This window comes from Oncorhynchus keta, chromosome 33 (genome assembly GCF_023373465.1).
Source record: "Oncorhynchus keta strain PuntledgeMale-10-30-2019 chromosome 33, Oket_V2, whole genome shotgun sequence".
NCBI lineage: Eukaryota > Metazoa > Chordata > Actinopteri > Salmoniformes > Salmonidae > Oncorhynchus > Oncorhynchus keta.
Window position 1 is genome coordinate 24,019,834 of NC_068453.1, and position 26,319 is coordinate 24,046,152.

Here is a 26,319-nt window from a genome sequence, read left to right on the forward strand (position 1 = left end):
ATACTGTAGAGAGAACACATACTGTAGAGAGAACACATACTGTACTGTAGAGAGAACACATACTGTACATACTGTATAGAGAACACATACTGTACTGTAGAGAGAACACATACTGTAGAGAGAACACATACTGTAGAGAGAACACATACTGTACATACTGTAGAGAGAACACATACTGTAGAGAGAACCCATACTGTAGAGAGAACACATACTGTAGAGAGAACACATACTGTAGAGAGAACACATACTGTAGAGAGAACACATACTGTATAGAGAACACATACTGTACTGTAGAGAGAACACATACTGTAGAGAGAACACATACTGTATAGAGAACACATACTGTAGAGAGAACACATACTGTAGAGAGAACACATACTGTAGAGAGAACACATACTGTATAGAGAACACATACTGTATAGAGAACACATACTGTACATACTGTAGAGAGAATACATACTGTAGAGAGAATACATACTGTAGAGAGAACACATACTGTACTGTAGAGAGAACACATACTGTACTGTAGAGAGAACACATACTGTACTGTAGAGAGAATACATACTGTAGAGAGAACACATACTGTACTGTAGAGAGAACATATACTGTAGAGAGAACACATACTGTAGATAGAACACATTCTGTACATACTGTAGAGAGAACACATACTGTAGAGAGAACACATACTGTAGAGAGAACACATACTGTACATACTGTAGAGAGAACACATACTGTAGAGAGAACACATACTGTAGAGAGAACACATACCTTACATACTGTAGAGAGAACACATACTGTAGAGAGAACACATACTGTAGAGAGAACCCATAAAGGAAGGAGAACACATACTGTACATACTGTAGAGAGAATACATACTGTAGAGAGAACACATACTGTAGAGAGAACACATACTGTAGAGAGAACACATACTGTACATACTGTAGAGAGAACACATACTGTAGAGAGAACACATACTGTAGAGAGAACACATACTGTAGAGAGAATACATACTGTACATACTGTAGAGAGAATACATACTGTACATACTGTAGAGAGAATACATACTGTACATACTGTAGAGAGAACACATACTGTACATACTGTAGAGAGAATACATACTGTAGAGAGAATACATACTGTAGAGAGAACACATACTGTACTGTAGAGAGAACACATACTGTACTGTAGAGAGAACACATACTGTACTGTAGAGAGAACACATACTGTACTGTAGAGAGAACACATACTTTACTGTAGAGAGAACACATACTGTAGAGAGAACACATACTGTACTGTAGAGAGAACACATACTGTACTGTAGAGAGAACACATACTGTACTGTAGAGAGAACACATACTGTACTGTAGAGAGAACACATACTGTAGAGAGAACACATACTGTACTGTAGAGAGAATACATACTGTAGAGAGAACACATACTGTACTGTAGAGAGAACACATACTGTAGAGAGAACACATACTGTAGATAGAACACATTCTGTACATACTGTAGAGAGAACACATACTGTAGACAGAACACATACTGTAGAGAGAACACATACTGTACATACTGTAGAGAGAACACATACTGTAGAGAGAACACATACTGTAGAGAGAACACATACCTTACATACTGTAGAGAGAACACATACTGTAGAGAGAACCCATAAAGGAAGGAGAACACATACTGTACATACTGTAGAGGGAATACATACTGTAGAGAGAGCACATACTGTAGAGAGAACACATACTGTAGAGAGAACACATACTGTACATACTGTAGAGAGAACACATACTGTAGAGAGAACACATACTGTAGAGAGAACACATACTGTAGAGAGAACACACACTGTAGAGAGAACACATAATGTAGAGAGAACACATACTGTAGAGAGAACACATACTGTAGAGAGAACACATACTGTAGAGAGAACACACACTGTAGAGAGAACACATAATGTAGAGAGAACACATACTGTAGAGAGAACACATACTGTAGAGAGAACACATACTGTAGAGAGAACACATACTGTATAGAGAACACATACTGTACTGTAGAGAGAACACATACTGTAGAGAGAACACATACTGTACATACTGTAGAGAGAACACATACTGTAGAGAGAACACATACTGTACTGTAGAGAGAACACATACTGTACATACTGTATAGAGAACACATACTGTACATACTGTAGAGAGAACACATACTGTACTGTAGAGAGAACACATACTGTACATACTGTATAGAGAACACATACTGTACATACTGTAGAGAGAACACATACTGTACATACTGTATAGAGAACACATACTGTACTGTAGAGAGAACACATACTGTAGAGAGAACACATACTGTAGAGAGAACACATACTGTACATACTGTAGAGAGAACACATACTGTAGAGAGAACCCATACTGTAGAGAGAACACATACTGTAGAGAGAACACATACTGTAGAGAGAACACATACTGTATAGAGAACACATACTGTACTGTAGAGAGAACACATACTGTAGAGAGAACACATACTGTATAGAGAACACATACTGTAGAGAGAACACATACTGTAGAGAGAACACATACTGTAGAGAGAACACATACTGTATAGAGAACACATACTGTATAGAGAACACATACTGTACATACTGTAGAGAGAATACATACTGTAGAGAGAATACATACTGTAGAGAGAACACATACTGTACTGTAGAGAGAACACATACTGTACTGTAGAGAGAATACATACTGTAGAGAGAACACATACTGTACTGTAGAGAGAACATATACTGTAGAGAGAACACATACTGTAGATAGAACACATTCTGTACATACTGTAGAGAGAACACATACTGTAGAGAGAACACATACTGTAGAGAGAACACATACTGTACATACTGTAGAGAGAACACATACTGTAGAGAGAACACATACTGTAGAGAGAACACATACCTTACATACTGTAGAGAGAACACATACTGTAGAGAGAACACATACTGTAGAGAGAACCCATAAAGGAAGGAGAACACATACTGTACATACTGTAGAGAGAATACATACTGTAGAGAGAACACATACTGTAGAGAGAACACATACTGTAGAGAGAACACATACTGTACATACTGTAGAGAGAACACATACTGTAGAGAGAACACATACTGTAGAGAGAACACATACTGTAGAGAGAATACATACTGTACATACTGTAGAGAGAATACATACTGTACATACTGTAGAGAGAATACATACTGTACATACTGTAGAGAGAACACATACTGTACATACTGTAGAGAGAATACATACTGTAGAGAGAATACATACTGTAGAGAGAACACATACTGTACTGTAGAGAGAACACATACTGTACTGTAGAGAGAACACATACTGTACTGTAGAGAGAACACATACTGTACTGTAGAGAGAACACATACTTTACTGTAGAGAGAACACATACTGTAGAGAGAACACATACTGTACTGTAGAGAGAACACATACTGTACTGTAGAGAGAACACATACTGTACTGTAGAGAGAACACATACTGTACTGTAGAGAGAACACATACTGTAGAGAGAACACATACTGTACTGTAGAGAGAATACATACTGTAGAGAGAACACATACTGTACTGTAGAGAGAACACATACTGTAGAGAGAACACATACTGTAGATAGAACACATTCTGTACATACTGTAGAGAGAACACATACTGTAGACAGAACACATACTGTAGAGAGAACACATACTGTACATACTGTAGAGAGAACACATACTGTAGAGAGAACACATACTGTAGAGAGAACACATACCTTACATACTGTAGAGAGAACACATACTGTAGAGAGAACCCATAAAGGAAGGAGAACACATACTGTACATACTGTAGAGGGAATACATACTGTAGAGAGAGCACATACTGTAGAGAGAACACATACTGTAGAGAGAACACATACTGTACATACTGTAGAGAGAACACATACTGTAGAGAGAACACATACTGTAGAGATAACACATACTGTAGAGAGAACACATACCTTACATACTGTAGAGAGAATACATACTGTAGAGAGAACACATACTGTACATACTGTAGAGAGAATACATACTGTACATACTGTAGAGAGAACACATACTGTACATACTGTAGAGAGAACACATACTTTAAAGAACACATACTGTACATACTGTAGAGAACACATACTGTACATACTGTAGAGGGAACACATACTGTACATACTGTAGAGAGAATACATACTGTAGAGAGAACAAATACTGTAGAGAGAACACATACTGTAGAGAGAATACATACTGTACGTACTGTATAGAGAACACATACTGTAGAGAGAACACATACTGTACATACTGTAGAGAGAACACATACTGTACATACTGTAGAGAGAACACATACTGTATAGAGAACACATACTGTAGAGAGAACACACTCGTAATGTAGAGAGAACACACGTAATGTAGAGAGAACACACACGTAATGTAGAGAGAACACACGTACTGTAGAGAGAACACACGTACTGTAGAGAGAACACACACGTAATGTAGAGAGAACACACGTAATGTAGAGAAAACACACACGTAATGTAGAGAAAACACACACGTACTGTAGAGAGAACACACGTAATGTAGAGAGAACACACACGTAATGTAGAGAGAACACACGTACTGTAGAGAGAACACACACGTAATGTAGAGAGAACACACGTAATGTAGAGAGAACACACACGTAATGTAGAGAGAACACACGTACTGTAGAGAGAACACACACGTACTGTAGAGAGAACACACACACACTGTAGAGAGAACACACACGTAATGTAGAGAGAACACACGTAATGTAGAGAGAACACACGTAATGTAGAGAGAACACACACGTACTGTAGAGAGAACACACACGTAATGTAGAGAGAACACACGTAATGTAGAGAGAACACACGTAATGTAGAGAGAACACACACGTAATGTAGAGAGAACACACGTAATGTAGAGAGAACACACACGTAATGTAGAGAGAACACACACGTAATGTAGAGAGAACACACGTAATGTAGAGAGAACACACACGTAATGTAGAGAGAACACACACGTAATGTAGAGAGAACACACACACACTGTAGAGAGAACACACACGTAATGTAGAGAGAACACACGTAATGTAGAGAGAACACACGTAATGTAGAGAGAACACACGTAATGTAGAGAGAACACACGTAATGTAGAGAGAACACACGTAATGTAGAGAGAACACACGTAATGTAGAGAGAACACACACGTAATGTAGAGAGAACACACGTAATGTAGAGAGAACACACACGTAATGTAGAGAGAACACACGTACTGTAGAGAGAACACACACGTACTGTAGAGAGAACACACACGTAATGTAGAGAGAACACACACGTAATGTAGAGAGAACACACACGTAATGTAGAGAGAACACACACGTACTGTAGAGAGAACACACGTACTGTAGAGAGAACACACACGTACTGTAGAGAGAACACACACGTAATGTAGAGAGAACACACACGTACTGTAGAGAGAACACACGTACTGTAGAGAGAACACACACGTACTGTAGAGAGAACACACACGTAATGTAGAGAGAACACACACGTACTGTAGAGAGAACACACGTACTGTAGAGAGAACACACACGTACTGTAGAGAGAACACACACGTAATGTAGAGAGACAACTGTAGAGAGAACACACGTACTGTAGAGAGAACACACACGTACTGTAGAGAGAACACACACGTAATGTAGAGAGAACACACACGTAATGTAGAGAGAACACACACGTACTGTAGAGAGAACACACACGTACTGTAGAGAGAACACACGTACTGTAGAGAGAACACACACGTACTGTAGAGAGAACACACACGTAATGTAGAGAGAACACACACGTACTGTAGAGAGAACACACGTACTGTAGAGAGAACACACACGTACTGTAGAGAGAACACACACGTAATGTAGAGAGAACACACGTAATGTAGAGAGAACACACGTAATGTAGAGAGAACACACGTAATGTAGAGAGAACACACGTAATGTAGAGAGAACACACGTACTGTAGAGAGAACACACACGTAATGTAGAGAGAACACACACGTACTGTAGAGAGAACACACACGTACTGTAGAGAGAACACACACGTACTGTAGAGAGAACACACGTACTGTAGAGAGAACACACACGTACTGTAGAGAGAACACACGTACTGTAGAGAGAACACACACGTACTGTAGAGAGAACACACGTACTGTAGAGAGAACACACACGTACTGTAGAGAGAACACACGTACTGTAGAGAGAACACACACGTACTGTAGAGAGAACACACACGTACTGTAGAGAGAACACACACGTAATGTAGAGAGAACACACGTAATGTAGAGAGAACACACACGTACTGTAGAGAGAACACACGTAATGTAGAGAGAACACACGTACTGTAGAGAGAACACACACGTACTGTAGAGAGAACACACACGTAATGTAGAGAGAACACACACGTACTGTAGAGAGAACACACACGTACTGTAGAGAGAACACACGTACTGTAGAGAGAACACACGTAATGTAGAGAGAACACACGTAATGTAGAGAGAACACACGTACTGTAGAGAGAACACACGTACTGTAGAGAGAACACACACGTACTGTAGAGAGAACACACGTACTGTAGAGAGAACACACACGTAATGTAGAGAGAACACACGTACTGTAGAGAGAACACACACGTAATGTAGAGAGAACACACACGTACTGTAGAGAGAACACACACGTACTGTAGAGAGAACACACGTACTGTAGAGAGAACACACACGTAATGTAGAGAGAACACACGTACTGTAGAGAGAACACACGTACTGTAGAGAGAAAACACACGTACTGTAGAGAGAACACACACGTACTGTAGAGAGAACACACGTACTGTAGAGAGAACACACACGTAATGTAGAGAGAACACACGTACTGTAGAGAGAACACACACGTACTGTAGAGAGAACACACGTACTGTAGAGAGAACACACACGTACTGTAGAGAGAACACACACGTACTGTAGAGAGAACACACACGTACTGTAGAGAGAACACACACGTACTGTAGAGAGAACACACACGTACTGTAGAGAGAACACACACGTACTGTAGAGAGAACACACACGTAATGTAGAGAGAACACACACGTACTGTAGAGAGAACACACGTACTGTAGAGAGAACACACACGTACTGTAGAGAGAACACACACGTACTGTAGAGAGAACACACACGTACTGTAGAGAGAACACACACGTAATGTAGAGAGAACACACGTACTGTAGAGAGAACACACGTACTGTAGAGAGAACACACACGTACTGTAGAGAGAACACACACGTACTGTAGAGAGAACACACACGTACTGTAGAGAGAACACACACGTACTGTAGAGAGAACACACACGTAATGTAGAGAGAACACACGTACTGTAGAGAGAACACACGTACTGTAGAGAGAACACACACGTAATGTAGAGAGAACACACGTAATGTAGAGAGAACACACACGTACTGTAGAGAGAACACACACGTAATGTAGAGAGAACACACGTACTGTAGAGAGAACACACACGTAATGTAGAGAGAACACACGTACTGTAGAGAGAACACACGTAATGTAGAGAGAACACACACGTAATGTAGAGAGAACACACGTACTGTAGAGAGAACACACACGTAATGTAGAGAGAACACACACGTAATGTAGAGAGAACACACGTACTGTAGAGAGAACACACACGTAATGTAGAGAGAACACACACGTAATGTAGAGAGAACACACGTACTGTAGAGAGAACACACACGTAATGTAGAGAGAACACACGTACTGTAGAGAGAACACACACGTAATGTAGAGAGAACACACGTAATGTAGAGAGAACACACACGTAATGTAGAGAGAACACACACGTAATGTAGAGAGAACACACGTAATGTAGAGAGAACACACACGTAATGTAGAGAGAACACACGTACTGTAGAGAGAACACACACGTAATGTAGAGAGAACACACGTACTGTAGAGAGAACACACACGTACTGTAGAGAGAACACACACGTAATGTAGAGAGAACACACGTAATGTAGAGAGAACACACACGTAATGTAGAGAGAACACACGTACTGTAGAGAGAACACACGTAATGTAGAGAGAACACACACGTAATGTAGAGAGAACACACGTACTGTAGAGAGAACACACACGTAATGTAGAGAGAACACACACGTAATGTAGAGAGAACACACACGTAATGTAGAGAGAACACACACGTAATGTAGAGAGAACACACACGTAATGTAGAGAGAACACACACGTAATGTAGAGAGAACACACACGTAATGTAGAGAGAACACACACGTACTGTAGAGAGAACACACGTACTGTAGAGAGAACACACACGTAATGTAGAGAGAACACACGTAATGTAGAGAGAACACACACGTAATGTAGAGAGAACACACACGTACTGTAGAGAGAACACACGTAATGTAGAGAGAACACACACGTAATGTAGAGAGAACACACACGTAATGTAGAGAGAACACACACGTAATGTAGAGAGAACACACACGTAATGTAGAGAGAACACACGTAATGTAGAGAGAACACACACGTAATGTAGAGAGAACACACGTAATGTAGAGAGAACACACACGTAATGTAGAGAGAACACACACGTAATGTAGAGAGAACACACACGTAATGTAGAGAGAACACACGTAATGTAGAGAGAACACACACGTAATGTAGAGAGAACACACGTACTGTAGAGAGAACACACGTAATGTAGAGAGAACACACGTAATGTAGAGAGAACACACGTAATGTAGAGAGAACACACACGTAATGTAGAGAGAACACACACATACTGTAGAGAGAACACACGTAATGTAGAGAGAACACACACGTACTGTAGAGAGAACACACGTAATGTAGAGAGAACACACACGTAATGTAGAGAGAACACACACGTACTGTAGAGAGAACACACGTAATGTAGAGAGAACACACACGTAATGTAGAGAGAACACACGTAATGTAGAGAGAACACACACGTACTGTAGAGAGAACACACACGTACTGTAGAGAGAACACACGTACTGTAGAGAGAACACACACGTAATGTAGAGAGAACACACACGTAATGTAGAGAGAACACACACGTACTGTAGAGAGAACACACACGTACTGTAGAGAGAACACACGTAATGTAGAGAGAACACACACGTACTGTAGAGAGAACACACGTACTGTAGAGAGAACACACGTAATGTAGAGAGAACACACACGTAATGTAGAGAGAACACACACGTACTGTAGAGAGAACACACACGTAATGTAGAGAGAACACACACGTAATGTAGAGAGAACACACGTACTGTAGAGAGAACACACGTAATGTAGAGAGAACACACACGTACTGTAGAGAGAACACACGTACTGTAGAGAGAACACACGTAATGTAGAGAGAACACACACGTACTGTAGAGAGAACACACGTAATGTAGAGAGAACACACACGTAATGTAGAGAGAACACACACGTACTGTAGAGAGAACACACACGTAATGTAGAGAGAACACACACGTAATGTAGAGAGAACACACGTACTGTAGAGAGAACACACGTAATGTAGAGAGAACACACACGTAATGTAGAGAGAACACACACGTAATGTAGAGAGAACACACACGTAATGTAGAGAGAACACACGTAATGTAGAGAGAACACACACGTAATGAAGAGGGGGGTAGAGAGAGAGCTAACAGTAACTGGTCAGGTTATGTTTCAGTCCTTGTCCATTTCGGAGTTATAACATTGTAATGTACTCCCCCAGGATCTAAATAGCATAAGTTTTGGTCAAACAAAGAAGTGTGTGTGTGTGTGTGTGTGTGTGTGTGTGTGTGTGTGTGTGTGTGTGTGTGTGTGTGTGTGTGTGTGTGTGTGTGTGTGTGTGTGTGTGTGTGTGTGTGTGTGTGTGTGTGTGTGTGTGTGTGTGTGTGTGTGTGTGTGTGTGTGTGTGGTGAGGCGAGGCGAGGCGAGAGAGGGATAATGGAGCTGGTTAATAATTGGATCTGCTTACGTGTGTTTGTGTAACAGGCAGAGAGAGGGCGATAGCCTCACAAAATATGCCAATGAAATCTCCAACCATCAAAACCCAGAATGACATATAAACGCACGTCTTTGATCATGGTAATTTTGGCAATTAGAGTATTTTTTTTTCTGGAAGAGAAAACAGTGTTAGACGATGATCAAACCGTTCACTTATATTTTGAATTGTCTGAATGTTTAGAGCCTGTCTGTTTAGCCGAACACTCCTCTATTTAAAAAAGCCCATTGATTATTTCCTGGTGTGGCGTTAACCTTTAAATATAGTGATTTTCATGTGGCCCGGTGGCCATAATGATGCAATATAGTATCTTTTCAATCAAAGCCGCAATCTGTGTTTCCTGTCTAGGAAAATACAGGTTCTTCTTCTTTCTAGATTGGGAAATTAATAATTAGAGTTTATTTAGATTTCTCTTTTGGTTGCTCTTAAGTGTGTGTGGTAACAGATGCGGGCCAGTAATTGGTGAGTGAGGGCTGGAGAGGAAGGAATCAATAATGCGTGTGTGCGTGTGTGCGTGTGTGTGTGTGTGTGTGCGTGCGTGCGTGCGTGCGTGCGTGCGTGCGTGTGAACGAGCGAGCGCGTTTGTGTGTGCGTGTGTGTGGTAATGGCGGTAGAGTAGGGAGAGTCATTAGGCTCACTGCTAGGTCTCAGACTCACTATAATTACCAACTCTCTTGCTGGAACACACACCTCCATCCTCCCTCCTCTGTCCTCTTATCCACACACACATCCTTCATTGATGCACATCTCACACAAATACATCCACTGCCTTTTGGGAGAAGAGCTTACTGCCAAGACATTGTATGAGCCACACACACACACACCCAAATCTAGTGTGTTGGAAGCAGTCTTTTGGCAGCCCTTTAAACCCCCTGCAGAATGTGCCAGGAAGGACAAACCAAACTAAAAAGTGTGTGTGTGTGTTTCACTGCAAACCTAATTACCTTGTAACGGTGGACCAGGCTGGTGCCTTTATGTGATAATAATTCTGGTAATGATGTTACATATGGTCTGCTCTGTGTTTTTACCATTATGACTCATTGTTCCTTCTTTGAAATCCCGGTTATTTCACTATATTAATGTTTATTATAAACACTCATGTTTTGCTTATTACAACCAGAGGAGGCTGGTGGGGGGAGCTATAGGAGGACGGGCTCATTGTAATGGCTGGAATGGAATCAATGGAACCGTATCGTATCAAACACATGAAATGTGTAGAAACCTCGTGTTTGACCCTGTTCCATTTATTCCATTCCAGCCATCACTATGAGCCCGTCCTCCTATAGCTCCTCCCACCAGCCTCCTCTGATTACAACATCTATTTTTACCTCAGTACATATGATGTCACCATATCACCATTGTTATAACTTTGATGTTGTCAGTTTATTATCATGGCTTGTATTATTCCAGAGTGCCTCACTACCAATAGAGGTAGGATTTGAATCCAACACTCTCATAACTGGGTTTTACTTCAGTGGAGGCTTATTACATGCTTAGTTCACATTGATTCCATGTTAAATACATATTGAAAGTTGTGTTTAAACAGTTGTGTTGATAGGTTGTTGACCTGTGTCTCTCTTCCTCCCTAGGTGTTGAAGGTCAGTCTGATAGGACACAGGAAGAGAATCCTGGCCTCGCTGGGAGACAGGCTTCACCAAGACCCTCCACAGAAACCCCCACGGGCCATCTCCCTACGGGTCAGTGTGTGTGTGTGTGTGTGTGTGTGTGTGTGTGTGTGTGTGCTCTCTCTCTTCCCTCCCAGATGGTAGTAGTCCTAGAGACTGCAGACAGGTTCAGTGAGCTTAGGGGAAATATCTCCACTGCTGAGCCTTCACAAGTCTCCCGGCAGACACAAAATGGATGCCGCCAGGACCACAATAGACCGCTGTTTCCCCTCTCCCTATCGGTCCTGGATACTAATTACAAGATACTGGATTCCATTCCCCAGTGCGTATGGGTCTAATGTTAATCTAACAAAGGCCCGGGATATGCTTCACCTTCTGGGACTCAATTTGATCCGGCAGCCAGGATGTGGCTGCTGCTCTGCAGCCTCTCAAGGCCCAGACACCTGCTTTCATTCCATTTAACAAATCGGTCCAGACAGAGGGGCTGGGCAGTCTCCACTGCAAATCTAGTCTGCTGTCCAGAGCCAGGCTAGCAAACAGAGAGGGGGCTGAAGGTTTATTCAGCATAGCATATTATCATGTTCCAAAAGCATTCCACGAGACACCACTTAGAATGCTTGCTCAACACAGTAGCTTCATTTTAAGAGGTATGCTAGTAGAAATAATAAGATAAGAGGTAAGCAAGGCAATTTCAATGTAGTGGAATCATTATAAACTGCCCTAATTTTCTAAACGTATAAACTTATCATTATAAACTGCCCTAATTTTATAAACTTATAAACGTATCATTATAAACTGCCCTAATTTTATGAACTTATAAACTGCCCTAATTTTATAAACGTATAAACGTATCTTTATAAACTGCCCTAATTTTATAAATGTATAAACTTATCATTATAAACTGCCCTAATTTTATAAACTTATGAACTTATCATTATAAACTGCCCTCATTTTCACCCCCGCCTTTGAGGTATGCCCACATTGGGAATAGCCAGTAGTGGCAGTCTTCACATTTGACCTCTCGTTTTCTAGAACACCCTATCATGGAGCATCAAAAGCATCACATGGCACACTTCACCACAATTTAATAACCCCTCCCCTCTGTCCACCCATCCTCCCAGGAGCCCGGTGGCTGCAACACCCCTCCCCAGATCCTTCCGGGCCAGGCTGCGTACACCACAGCGGGTGTCCCAGGGGGCTCGTTGGACGTGCAGCACCTCATCATGCAGGCGGACGCACGGCGCCGCCAGCGCTCCAACGACAACTACTTAGAGGAGATGCCTCGCTCCAAACTGGAGCGGCAGATGGCCCAAGTCAGCATGGTGAGGGGGGAATGAGAGAGGAATAGACAGCAGCCTCTCACAATTATTTTCCTGTGTGTCCCTATTTGACCTCTCTACCAAACTACGAAAGCGTGATGATTAATACACTGCTCAAAAAAATAAAGAGAACACTAAAATAACACATCCTAGATCTGAATGAATGAAATATTTTTATTAAATACTTTTTTCTTTACATAGTTGAATGTGCTGACAACAAAATCACACAAAAATTATCAATGGAAATCAAATTTCTGACCCACCGCCAAACCGGTCATGCTGGAGGATGTTGCAGGCAGCAGATCGTTCTCCACGCCGTCTCCAGACTGTCACGTCTGTCACATGTGCTCAGTGTGAACCTGCTTTCATCTGTGAAGAGCACAGGGCGCCAGTGGCGAATTAGCCAATCTTGGTGTTCTCTGGCAAATTAAAAACGTCCTGCACGGTGTTGGGCTGTAAGCACAACCCCTACCTGTGGACGTCGGGCCCTCATACCACCCTCATGGAGTCTGTTTCTGATCGATTGAGCAGACACATGCACATTTGTGGCCTGCTGGAGGTCATTTTGCAGGACTTTGGCAGTGCTCCCCCTGCTCCTCCTTGCACAAAAGCGGAGGTAGCGGTCCTGCTGCTGGGTTGTTGCCCTCCTACGGCCTCGTCCACGTCTCCTGATGTACTGGCCTGTCTCCTGGTAGCGCCTCCATGCTCTGGACACTACGCTGATAGACACAGCAAACCTTCTTGCCACTACGCTGATAGACACAGCAAACCTTCTTGCCACAGCTCGCATTGATGTTCCGTCCTGGATGAGCTGCACTACCTGAGCCACTTGTGTGGGTTGTAGACTCCGACTCATGCTACCACTAGAGTGAAAGCACCACCAGCATTCAAATGTGACCAAAACATCAGCCAGGAAGCATAGGAACTGAGAAGTGGTCTGTGGTCCCCACCTGCAGAACCACTCCTTTATTGGGGGTGTCTTGCTAATTGCCTATAATTTCCACCTGTTGTCTATTCCATTTGCACAACAGCATGTGAAATTTATTGTACATCAGTGTTGCTTCCTAAGTGGACAGTTTGATTTCACAGAAGTGTGATTGACTTGGAGTTACATTGTGTTGTGTAAGTGTTCCCTTTATTTTTTTGAGCAGTGGATAATATGACATATCATTCATCCTCCCGGATGGTCAGCGGGCAGAACGCTGTTATAAATCATTTGTACACTGCAAATTGACCGCAAGAATCCCAAACAGATATAGTATTAGATAAAAATAGTATAATTTCAAACCTTGATTACTTTGGGATAAGATCACATATGCCTTTATTTATACTTGGAAACTACTGTACTTGGGAACAACTGAAAATCACTTTGTGCTCATTTATTTTATGTCCAACAACAATTATTTTAAAAAATACATATATATACAGCCGTGGCAAAAAGTTGAGGATGACACAAATACACATTTTCACAAAGTCTGCTGCCTCATTGTTTTTAGATATTTTTGTCAGATGTTACTGTGGAATACTGAAGTATAATTACAAGCATTTCATAAGTGTCAAAGGCTTGTATTGAAAATTACAAGTTGATGAAAAGAGTCAATATTTGCAGTGTTGACCCTTCTTTTTCAAGACCTCTGCAATCCGCCCTGGCATGCTGTCAATTAACTTCTGGGCCACATCCTGACTGATGGCAGCCCATTCTTGCATAATTAATGCTTGGAGTTTGTCCGAATTTGTGTGTTTTTGTTTGTCCACTGCCTCTTGAGGATTGACCACAAGTTCTCAGATTACGGTCTGGGGAGTTTCCTGGCCATGGACCCAAAATATTGATGTTTTGTTCCCAGAGCCACTTAGTTATTACTTTCGCCTTATGGCAAGGTGCTTCATCATGCTGGAAAAGGCATTGTTCTTCACCAAACTGTTCCCGGGAGAAGTCGCTCTCGGGATGTGTTGGTACCTTTCTTTATTCATGGCTGTGTTCTTAGGCAGAATTGTGAGTGAGCCCACTCCCTTGGCTGAGAAGCAACCCCACACATGAATGGTCTCAGGATGCTTTACTGTTGGCATGACACAGGACTGATGGTAGCGCTCACCTTGTCTTCTCCGGACAAGCTTTTTTCCGGATACCCCAAACAATCGGAAAGGGGATTCATCAGAGAAAATGACCCAGCCCTCAGCAGTCCAATCCCTGTACCTTTTGCAGAATATCAGTTTGTCCCTGATGTTTTTCCTGGAGACAAGTGGCTTCTTTCCTGCCCTTCTTGACCCCAGGCCATCCTCAAGTCTTCGTCTCACTGTGCATGCAGATGCACTCACACCTGCCTGCTGCCATTCCTGAGCAAGCTCTGTACTGACCGATCCCGCAGCTGAGACGGTCCTGGCGCTTGCTGGACTTTCTTGGGCGTCCTGAAACCTTCTTCACAACAATTGAACTGCTCTCCTTGAAGTTCTTGATGATCCGATAAATAGTTGATTTAGGTGCAATCTTACTGGCTGTGCCTGTGAAGCCCTTTTTTTGAAAAGCAATGATGACGCACGCGTTTCCTTGCAGGTAACCATGGTTGACAGAGGAAGAACAATTATTCCAAGCACCACCCCCCTTTTGAAGCTTCCAGTCTGTTATTCGTACTCAATCAGCATGACAAAGTGATCTCCAGCCGTGTCCTCGTCAACACTCACACCTGTGTTAACGGAAGAATCACTGACATGATGTCAGCTGGTCCTTTTGTGGCAGGGCTGAAATGCAGTGGAAATGGTTTTTGGGGATTCAGGTCATTTGCATGGCAAAGAGGTACTTTAAAAGTAATTGCAGTTCATCTGATCACTCTTCATAACATTCTGGAGTATATGCAAATTGCCATCATACAAACTGAGGCAGCAGACTTTGTGAAAATTAATATTTGTGTAATTCTCAAAACTTTTGCCCACGACTGTATATTTGGCCCTTGGATTGCCTTTTGGGGAATCCTGCCATATACTGTACCATAACTGCTCTACTAACCTGTATTAGCATGCTATTTAACTTATATACAGTGCATTCCCGAAAGTATTCAGACCCCTTCGCTTTTTCCACATTTTGTTATGTTACAGCCTCATTTTAAAATGTATTAAATAGCCATTTTTCCCCATCACTTTACACACAATACCCCATAATGACAAAGTGAAAACAGGTTTTTAGAAATGTTTGATCATTTGTAAAAAAACAAAAAAAAAACAGAAATACCTTATTTACATAAGTATTCAGACCCTTTGCAATGAGATTCGAAATTGAACTCTGGTGCGTCCTGTTTCCATTGATCATCCTTGAGATGTTTCTACAACTTGATTTGGAGTCCACCTGTGGTAAATTAAGTTGATTGGACATGATTTGGAAAGGCACACATCTGTCTATATAAGGTCCCACAGTGCATGTCAGAGCAAAAATCAAGCCATGATGTCGAAGGAATAGTCCGTAGAGCTCCGAGACAGGATTGTGTCGAGGCACAGATCTGGGGAAGGGTAGCAAAAAAATTCTGCAGCATTGAAGATCTGCAAGAACACAGTGGCCTCCATCATTCTTAAATGGAAAAAAAATTGGAACCACCAATACTTTTCCTAGAGCTGGCCGCCTGGCCAAGCTGAGCAATCAGGAGAGAAGGTCCTTAGTCAGGGAGGTGACCAAGAACATGATGGTCACTCTGACTGAGCTCCAGAGTTCCTCTGTGAAGATGGGAGAACATTCCAGAAGGATAACCATCTATGTAGCACACCACCAATCAGACCTTTATGATAGAGTGGCCAGATGGAAGCCACTCCTCAGCACATGACAGTCCACTTGGAGTTTGCCAAAAGGCACTTAAAGACTCTCAGACCATGAGAAACAAGCTTCTCTGGTCTGAAACCAAGATTGAACTCTTTGGCCTGAATGCCAAGTGTCACGTCTGGAGGAAACCTGGCACCATCCCTACGGTGAAGCATGGTGATGGCAGCATCATGCTGGCAGCATCATGCTGTGTGGATGTTTTTCAGCAGCAGGGACTGGGAGACTAGTCAGGATCGAGTCAAAGATGAATGGAGCAAAGTACAAAGAGATCCTTGATGAAAACCTGCACCAGAGCACTCAGGATCTCAGACTGGAGTGAAGGTTCACCTTCCGACCGGACAACGACCCTAAGCACACAGCCAAGACAACACAGGAGTGGCTTTGGGACAAGTCTCTGAATGTCCTCTAATATCTCTGGAGAGACCTGACAATAGCTGTGAAGCGTCGCTCCCCATCCAACCTGAAAGAGCTTAAGAGGATCTGCAGAGAAGAATGGGAGAAACTCCCCAAATACAGGTGTGCCAAGCTTGTAGCGTCAAACCCAAGAAGACTCGAGGCAGTAATCGCTGCCAAAGGTGCTTCAACAAAGTACTGAGTAAGGGGTCTGAATACTTATGTAAATGTGATATTTCAGTTTTTGGTTTTAATACATGTGCAAACATTTCTAAAAAACAGTTTTTGCTTTGTCATTATGGGGTATTGTGTGTAGATTGATTTTGGGAAAAAAATCTATAATCATATTTGAATAAGGCTGTAACGTAACGAAATGTGGAAAGTCAAGGGGTCTGAATACTTTCCGAATGCACTGAATATTAGCATGCATGGTACAGTATGGTAACCTCTCTAACAAAATCCATGATCCTCCTATTGAACCTCTCCACCAACCTATGAAAGCACGGTCGGCGAGTCAGAGGCATCTGGGAGAGCAGCTTCTCTTAAGCATTCCTTTGATCTACCCCGATTAGGGTCCATCCGGAGTGTGTGTGAGAGTGTGTGTGATTCACAGAGCTTGTCGCACCAGACACACACTTATGTTTCTACACGACTGACTCTTTGAAATGCGTTTGTGTCACGACTCATGACAACATTGGCCTCTTTAGAGCAGCATTGAGGTGAGTGCAGTGAGTCAACAAGGTTGTGTAGAGGGGATCGTTATGGAGACTTCAGTATTCCTCTCACTCTCATATACTTTCCACTCTTTCCTTTATCTCTCCCTTTTTCCCCCTTTTCCCTCCACAATGCCTCTGACTGCCCATTGCAACTGAGTCAGTCAGAGATCATGCCCTACACCCCCATTGCTACTGAGGCAGTCAGAGATCATGCCCTACTCCACCCATTACTACTGAGGCAGTTAGAGATCATGCCCTACTCCCCCATTGCTACTGAGTCAGTCAGAGATCATGCCCTACTCCCCCCATTACTACTGAGGCAGTCAGAGATCATGCCCTACTCCCCCCATTACTACTGAGGCAGTCAGAGATGATGCCCTACTCCCCCCATTGCTACTGAGGCAGTCAGAGATCATGCCCTACTCCCTCATTACTACTGAGGCAGTCAGAGATGATGCCCTACTCCCCCATTACTACTGTGGCAGTCAGCGATGATGGCCTACTACCCTCATGCCCCACTCCCCCATTACTACTGACGCAGTCAGAGATCATGACCTGCTCCCTCCCCATTACTACTGAGGCAGTCAGAGATCATGCCCTACTCCCCCCATTACTACTGAGACAGTCAGAGATCATGCCCTACTCCCCCCATTACTACTGAGACAGTCAGAGATCATGCCCTACTCCCCCCATTACTACTGAGGCAGTCAGAGATCATGCCCTGCTCCCTCCCCATTACTACTGTGGCAGTCAGCGATGATGGCCTACTACCCCTCATGCCCTACTCCCCCATTACTACTGAAGCAGTCAGAGATCATGCCCTACTCCCCCCATTACTACTGAAGCAGTCAGAGGTCATACCCTACTCCCCCCATTACTACTGAAGCAGTCAGAGGTCATACCCTACTCCCCCCATTACTACTGAAGCAGTCAGAGATCATGCCCTACTCCCACTCCTTGCTACTGAGGCAGTCCAAGATCATATCCCTGCTCCCTCCCCATTACGACTGAGGCAGTCAGAGATCATGCCCTACTCCCCCCATTACTACTGAGGCAGTCAGAGATCATGACCTGCTCCCTCTCCATTACTACTGAGGCAGTCAGAGATCATGCCCTACTCCCCCATTACTACTGAGGCAGTCAAAGATCATGCCCTACTCCCCCCATTGCTACTGAGGCAGTCAGAGATCATGCCCTACTCCCCCCATTACTACTGAGGCAGTTAGAGATCATGCCCTACTCCCCCCATTGCTACTGAGTCAGTCAGAGATCATGCCCTACTCCCCCCATTACTACTGAGGCAGTCAGAGATCATGCCCTACTCCCCCCATTACTACTGAGGCAGTCAGAGATCATGCCCTACTCCCCCCATTGCTACTGAGGCAGTCAGAGATCATGCCCTACTCCCCTCATTACTACTGAGGCAGTCAGAGATGATGCCCTACTCCCCCCATTACTACTGAGGCAGTCAGCGATCAGGGCCTACTACCCCTCATGCCCCACTCCCCCCATTACTACTGAGGCAGTCGGAGATCATGCCCTACTCCCCCCATTACTACTGACGCAGTCAGAGATCATGACCTGCTCCCTCCCCATTACTACTGAGGCAGTCAGAGATCATGCCCTACTCCCCCCATTACTACTGAGACAGTCAGAGATCATGCCCTACTCCCCCCATTACTACTGAGACAGTCAGAGATCATGCCCTACTCCCCCCATTACTACTGAGGCAGTCAGAGATCATGCCCTGCTCCCTCCCCATTACTACTGTGGCAGTCAGCGATGATGGCCTACTACCCCTCATGCCCTACTCCCCCATTACTACTGAAGCAGTCGGAGATCATGACCTGCTCCCTCCCCATTACTACTGAGGCAGTCAGAGATCATGCCCTACTCCCCCATTACTACTGAGACAGTCAGAGATCATGCCCTACTCCCCCATTACTACTGAGACAGTCAGAGATCATGCCCTACTCCCCCATTACTACTGAGGCAGTCAGAGATCATGCCCTACTCCCCCATTACTACTGAGACAGTCAGAGATCATGCCCTACTCCCCCATTACTACTGAGACAGTCAGAGATCATGCCCTACTCCCCCATTACTACTGAGACAGTCAGAGATCATGCCCTACTCCCCCATTACTACTGAGACAGTCAGAGATCATGCCCTACTCCCCCATTACTACTGAGACAGTCAGAGATCATGCCCTACTCCCCCATTACTACTGAGACAGTCAGAGATCATGCCCTACTCCCCCCATTACTACTGAGACAGTCAGAGATCATGCCCTACTCCCCCATTACTACTGAGACAGTCAGAGATCATGCCCTACTCCCCCATTACTACTGAGGCAGTCAGAGATCATGCCCTACTCCCCCATTACTACTGAGACAGTCAGAGATCATGCCCTACTCCCCCATTACTACTGAGACAGTCAGAGATCATGCCCTACTCCCCCATTACTACTGAGGCAGTCAGAGATCATGCCCTACTCCCCCATTACTACTGAGACAGTCAGAGATCATGCCCTACTCCCCCATTACTACTGAGACAGTCAGAGATCATGCCCTACTCCCCCATTACTACTGAGACAGTCAGAGATCATGCCCTACTCCCCCATTACTACTGAGGCAGTCAGCGATCAGGGCCTACTACCCCTCATGCCCCACTCCCCCATTACTACTGAGACAGTCAGAGATCATGCCCTACTCCCCCATTACTACTGTGGCAGTCAGCGATCAGGGCCTACTACCCCTCATGCCCCACTCCCCCCATTACTACTGAGGCAGTCGGAGATCATGCCCTACTCCCCCATTACTACTGACGCAGTCAGAGATCATGACCTGCTCCCTCCCCATTACTACTGAGACAGTCAGAGATCATGCCCTACTCCCCCCATTACTACTGAAGCAGTCAGAGATCATGCCCTACTCCCCCCATTACTACTGAAGCAGTCAGAGGTCATACCCTACTCCCCCCATTACTACTGAAGCAGTCAGAGATCATGCCCTACTCCCACTCCTTGCTACTGAGGCAGTCCAAGATCATATCCCTGCTCCCTCCCCATTACGACTGAGGCAGTCAGAGATCATGCCCTACTCCCCCATTACTACTGAGGCAGTCAGAGATCATGACCTGCTCCCTCTCCATTACTACTGAGGCAGTCAGAGATCAGGGCCTACTACCCCTCATGCCCCACTCCCCCATTACTACTGAGGCAGTCGGAGATCATGCCCTACTCCCCCATTACTACTGACGCAGTCAGAGATCATGACCTGCTCCCTCCCCATTACTACTGAGACAGTCAGAGATCATGCCCTACTCCCCCATTACTACTGAGACAGTCAGAGATCATGCCCTACTCCCCCATTACTACTGAAGCAGTCAGAGGTCATACCCTACTCCCCCATTACTACTGAGGCAGTCAGAGATCATGCCCTACTCCCCCCATTACTACTGAGACAGTCAGAGATCATGCCCTACTCCCCCATTACTACTGAGACAGTCAGAGATCATGCCCTACTCCCCCATTACTACTGAAGCAGTCAGAGGTCATACCCTACTCCCCCCATTACTACTGAAGCAGTCAGAGATCATGCCCTACTCCCACTCCTTGCTACTGAGGCAGTCCAAGATCATATCCCTGCTCCCTCCCCATTACGACTGAGGCAGTCAGAGATCATGCCCTACTCCCCCCATTACTACTGAGGCAGTCAGAGATCATGACCTGCTCCCTCTCCATTACTACTGAGGCAGTCAGAGATCATGCCCTACTCCCCCCATTACTACTGAGGCAGTCAGAGATCATGCCCTACTCCCCCCATTGCTACTGAGGCAGTCAGAGATCATGCCCTACTCCCCCATTACTACTGAGGCAGTCAGAGATCATGCCCTACTCCCCCCAATGCTACTGAGACAGTGAGAGATTATGCCCTGCTCCCTTCCCATTGCTACTGAGGCAGTCAGAGATCATGCCCTACTCCCTCCCAATTGCTGCTGAGGTAGTCAGTTCATGCCCTGCTCCCTCCCCATTACTACTGAGGCAGTCAGAGAACATGCCCTACTCCCCCCATTGCTACTGAGGCAGTCAGAGATCATGCCCTGCTCCCTCCCCATTACTACTGAGGCAGTCAGAGATCATGCCCTACTCCCCTCATTACTACTGAGGCAGTCAGAGATGATGCCCTACTCCCTTCCCATTACTACTGAGGCAGTCAGCGATCAGGGCCTACTACCCCTCATGCCCCACTCCCCCCATTACTACTGAGGCAGTCAAAGACGTGGCCCTACTTCCTCCATTACTACTGACGCAGTCAGAGATCATGCCCTACTCCCCCCATTGCTACTGACGCAGTCAGAGATCATGCCCTGCTCCCTCCCCATTACTACTGAGGCAGTCAGAGATCATGCCCTACTCCCCCCATTACTACTGAGGCAGTCAGAGATCATGCCCTACTCCCCCCATTGCTACTGAGGCAGTCAGAGATCATGCCCTGCTACCTCCCCATTACTACTGAGGCAGTCAGAGATCATGCCCTACTCCCCTCATTACTACTGAGGCAGTCAGAGATGATGCCCTACTCCCTTCCCATTACTACTGAGGCAGTCAGCGATCAGGGCCTACTACCCCTCATGCCCCACTCCCCCCATTACTACTGAGGCAGTCGGAGATCATGCCCTACACCCCCCATTACTACTGACGCAGTCAGAGATCATGCCCTGCTCCCTCCCCATTACTACTGAGGCAGTCAGAGATCATGCCCTACTCCCCCATTGCAACTGAGGCAGTCAGAGATCATGCCCTACACCCCCATTGCTACTGAGGCAGTCAGAGATCATGCCCTACTCCCCCCATTACTACTGAGGCAGTTAGAGATCATGCCCTACTTCCCCCATTGCTACTGAGTCAGTCAGAGATCATGCCCTACTCCCCCCATTACTACTGAGGCAGTCAGAGATCATGCCCTACTCCCCCCATTGCTACTGAGGCAGTCAGAGATCATGCCCTACTCCCCCATTACTACTGAGGCAGTCAGAGATCATGCCCTACTCCCCCATTACTACTGAGGCAGTCAGAGATCATGCCCTACTCCCCCCATTGCTACTGAGGCAGTCAGAGATCATGCCCTACTCCCCTCATTACTACTGAGGCAGTCAGAGATGATGCCCTACTCCCCCCATTACTACTGAGGCAGTCAGCGATCAGGGCCTACTCCCCCATTACTACTGAGGCAGTCGGAGATCATGCCCTACTCCCCCATTACTACTGACGCAGTCAGAGATCATGACCTGCTCCCTCCCCATTACTACTGAGGCAGTCAGAGATCATGCCCTACTCCCCCCATTACTACTGAGACAGTCAGAGATCATGCCCTACTCCCCCCATTACTACTGAGGCAGTCAGAGATCATGCCCTGCTCCCTCCCCATTACTACTGTGGCAGTCAGCGATGATGGCCTACTACCCCTCATGCCCTACTCCCCCATTACTACTGAAGCAGTCAGAGATCATGCCCTACTCCCCCCATTACTACTGAAGCAGTCAGAGGTCATACCCTACTCCCCCCATTACTACTGAAGCAGTCAGAGGTCATACCCTACTCCCCCCATTACTACTGAAGCAGTCAGAGATCATGCCCTACTCCCACTCCTTGCTACTGAGGCAGTCCAAGATCATATCCCTGCTCCCTCCCCATTACGACTGAGGCAGTCAGAGATCATGCCCTACTCCCCCCATTACTACTGAGGCAGTCAGAGATCATGACCTGCTCCCTCTCCATTACTACTGAGGCAGTCAGAGATCATGCCCTACTCCCCCCATTACTACTGAGGCAGTCAGAGATCATGCCCTACTCCCCCATTGCTACTGAGGCAGTCAGAGATCATGCCCTACTCCCCCCATTACTACTGAGGCAGTCAGAGATCATGCCCTACTCCCCCCAATGCTACTGAGACAGTGAGAGATTATGCCCTGCTCCCTTCCCATTGCTACTGAGGCAGTCAGAGATCATGCCCTACTCCCTCCCAATTGCTGCTGAGGTAGTCAGTTCATGCCCTGCTCCCTCCCCATTACTACTGAGGCAGTCAGAGAACATGCCCTACTCCCCCCATTGCTACTGAGGCAGTCAGAGATCATGCCCTGCTCCCTCCCCATTACTACTGAGGCAGTCAGAGATCATGCCCTACTCCCCTCATTACTACTGAGGCAGTCAGAGATGATGCCCTACTCCCTTCCCATTACTACTGAGGCAGTCAGCGATCAGGGCCTACTACCCCTCATGCCCCACTCCCCCATTACTACTGAGGCAGTCAAAGACGTGGCCCTACTTCCTCCATTACTACTGACACAGTCAGAGATCATGCCCTACTCCCCCATTGCTACTGACGCAGTCAGAGATCATGCCCTGCTCCCTCCCCATTACTACTGAGGCAGTCAGAGATCATGCCCTACTCCCCCCATTACTACTGAGGCAGTCAGAGATCATGCCCTACATCCCCCCATTGCTACTGAGGCAGTCAGAGATCATGCCCTGCTACCTCCCCATTACTACTGAGGCAGTCAGAGATCATGCCCTACTCCCCTCATTACTACTGAGGCAGTCAGAGATGATGCCCTACTCCCTTCCCATTACTACTGAGGCAGTCAGCGATCAGGGCCTACTACCCCTCATGCCCCACTCCCCCCATTACTACTGAGGCAGTCGGAGATCATGCCCTACACCCCCCATTACTACTGACGCAGTCAGAGATCATGCCCTGCTCCCTCCCCATTACTACTGAGGCAGTCAGAGATCATGCCCTACTCCCCCCATTACTACTGAGGCAGTCAGAGATCATGCCCTACTCCCCCCATTGCTACTGAGGCAGTCAGAGATCATGCCCTACTCCCCCCATTACTACTGAGGCAGTCAGAGATCATGCCCTGCTCCCCCCATTACTAGTGAGGCTGTCAGAGATCATGCCCCCCACCATTACTACTGAGACAGTCAGAGATCATGCCCTACTCCCCCCATTACTACCGAGACAGTCGGAGATCATGCCCTGCTCCCCCCATTACTACTGAGACAGTCGGAGATCATGCCCCCCCACCATTACTACTGAGACAGTCGGAGATCATGCCCCCCCCACCATTACTACTGAGACAGTCAGAGATCATGCCCCCCACACCATTACTACTGAGACAGTCAGAGATCATGCCCTACTCCCCCCATTACTACTGAGACAGTCAGAGATCATGCCCTATTCCCCCCATTACTACTGAGACAGTCGGAGATCATGCCCTGCTCCCCCATTACTACTGAGACAGTCAGAGATCATGCCCCCCACACCATTACTACTGAGACAGTCAGAGATCATGCCCTACTCCCCCCATTACTACTGAGACAGTCGGAGATCATGCCCTACTCCCCCCATTACTACTGAGACAGTCAGAGATCATGCCCTGCTCCCCCATTACTACTGAGACAGTCAGAGATCATGCCCTACTCCCCCCATTACTACTGAGACAGTCAGAGATCATGCCCTACTCCCCCCATTACTACTGAGACAGTCAGAGATCATGCCCTACTCCCCCCATTACTACTGAGACAGTCAGAGATCATGCCCTATTCCCCCATTACTACTGAGACAGTCAGAGATCATGCCCTGCTCCCCCCATTACTACTGAGACAGTCAGAGATCATGCCCTATTCCCCCCATTACTACTGAGACAGTCGGAGATCATGCCCTGCTCCCCCCATTACTACTGAGACAGTCAGAGATCATGCCCTATTCCCCCCATTACTACTGAGACAGTCGGAGATCATGCCCTGCTCCCCCCATTACTACTGAGACAGTCAGAGATCATGCCCCCCCCACCATTACTACTGAGACAGTCAGAGATCATGCCCTACTCCCCCCATTACTACTGAGACAGTCAGAGATCATGCCCTACTCCCCCATTACTACTGAGGCAGTCAAAGACGTGGCCCTACTTCCTCCATTACTACTGAGGCAGTCAGAGATCATGCCCTGCTCCCTCCACTGCTACTGAGGCAGTCAGAGATCATGCCCTACTCCCCCATTACTACTGAGACAGTCAGAGATCATGCCCCCCCACACCATTACTACTGAGACAGTCAGAGATCATGCCCTACTCCCCCATTACTACTGAGACAGTCAGAGATCATGCCCCCCCACACCATTACTACTGAGACAGTCAGAGATCATGCCCTACTCCCCCATTACTACTGAGACAGTCAGAGATCATGCCCTATTCCCCCATTACTACTGAGACAGTCAGAGATCA

At 45.6% G+C, this 26,319-nt stretch overlaps 1 protein-coding gene across 1 annotated transcript in view; it reads left to right on the forward strand.

Moving 5' to 3' along the window:
- Positions 1–26,319, forward strand: part of LOC118370769 (ankyrin repeat and sterile alpha motif domain-containing protein 1B-like) — a 495,760-nt gene that overhangs the window by 419,066 nt on the left and 50,375 nt on the right. Inside the window, 2 exon segments of the mRNA XM_052492534.1 lie at positions 11,765–11,872; positions 12,922–13,122. Coding sequence (XP_052348494.1) covers positions 11,765–11,872; positions 12,922–13,122 — 309 coding nt within the window.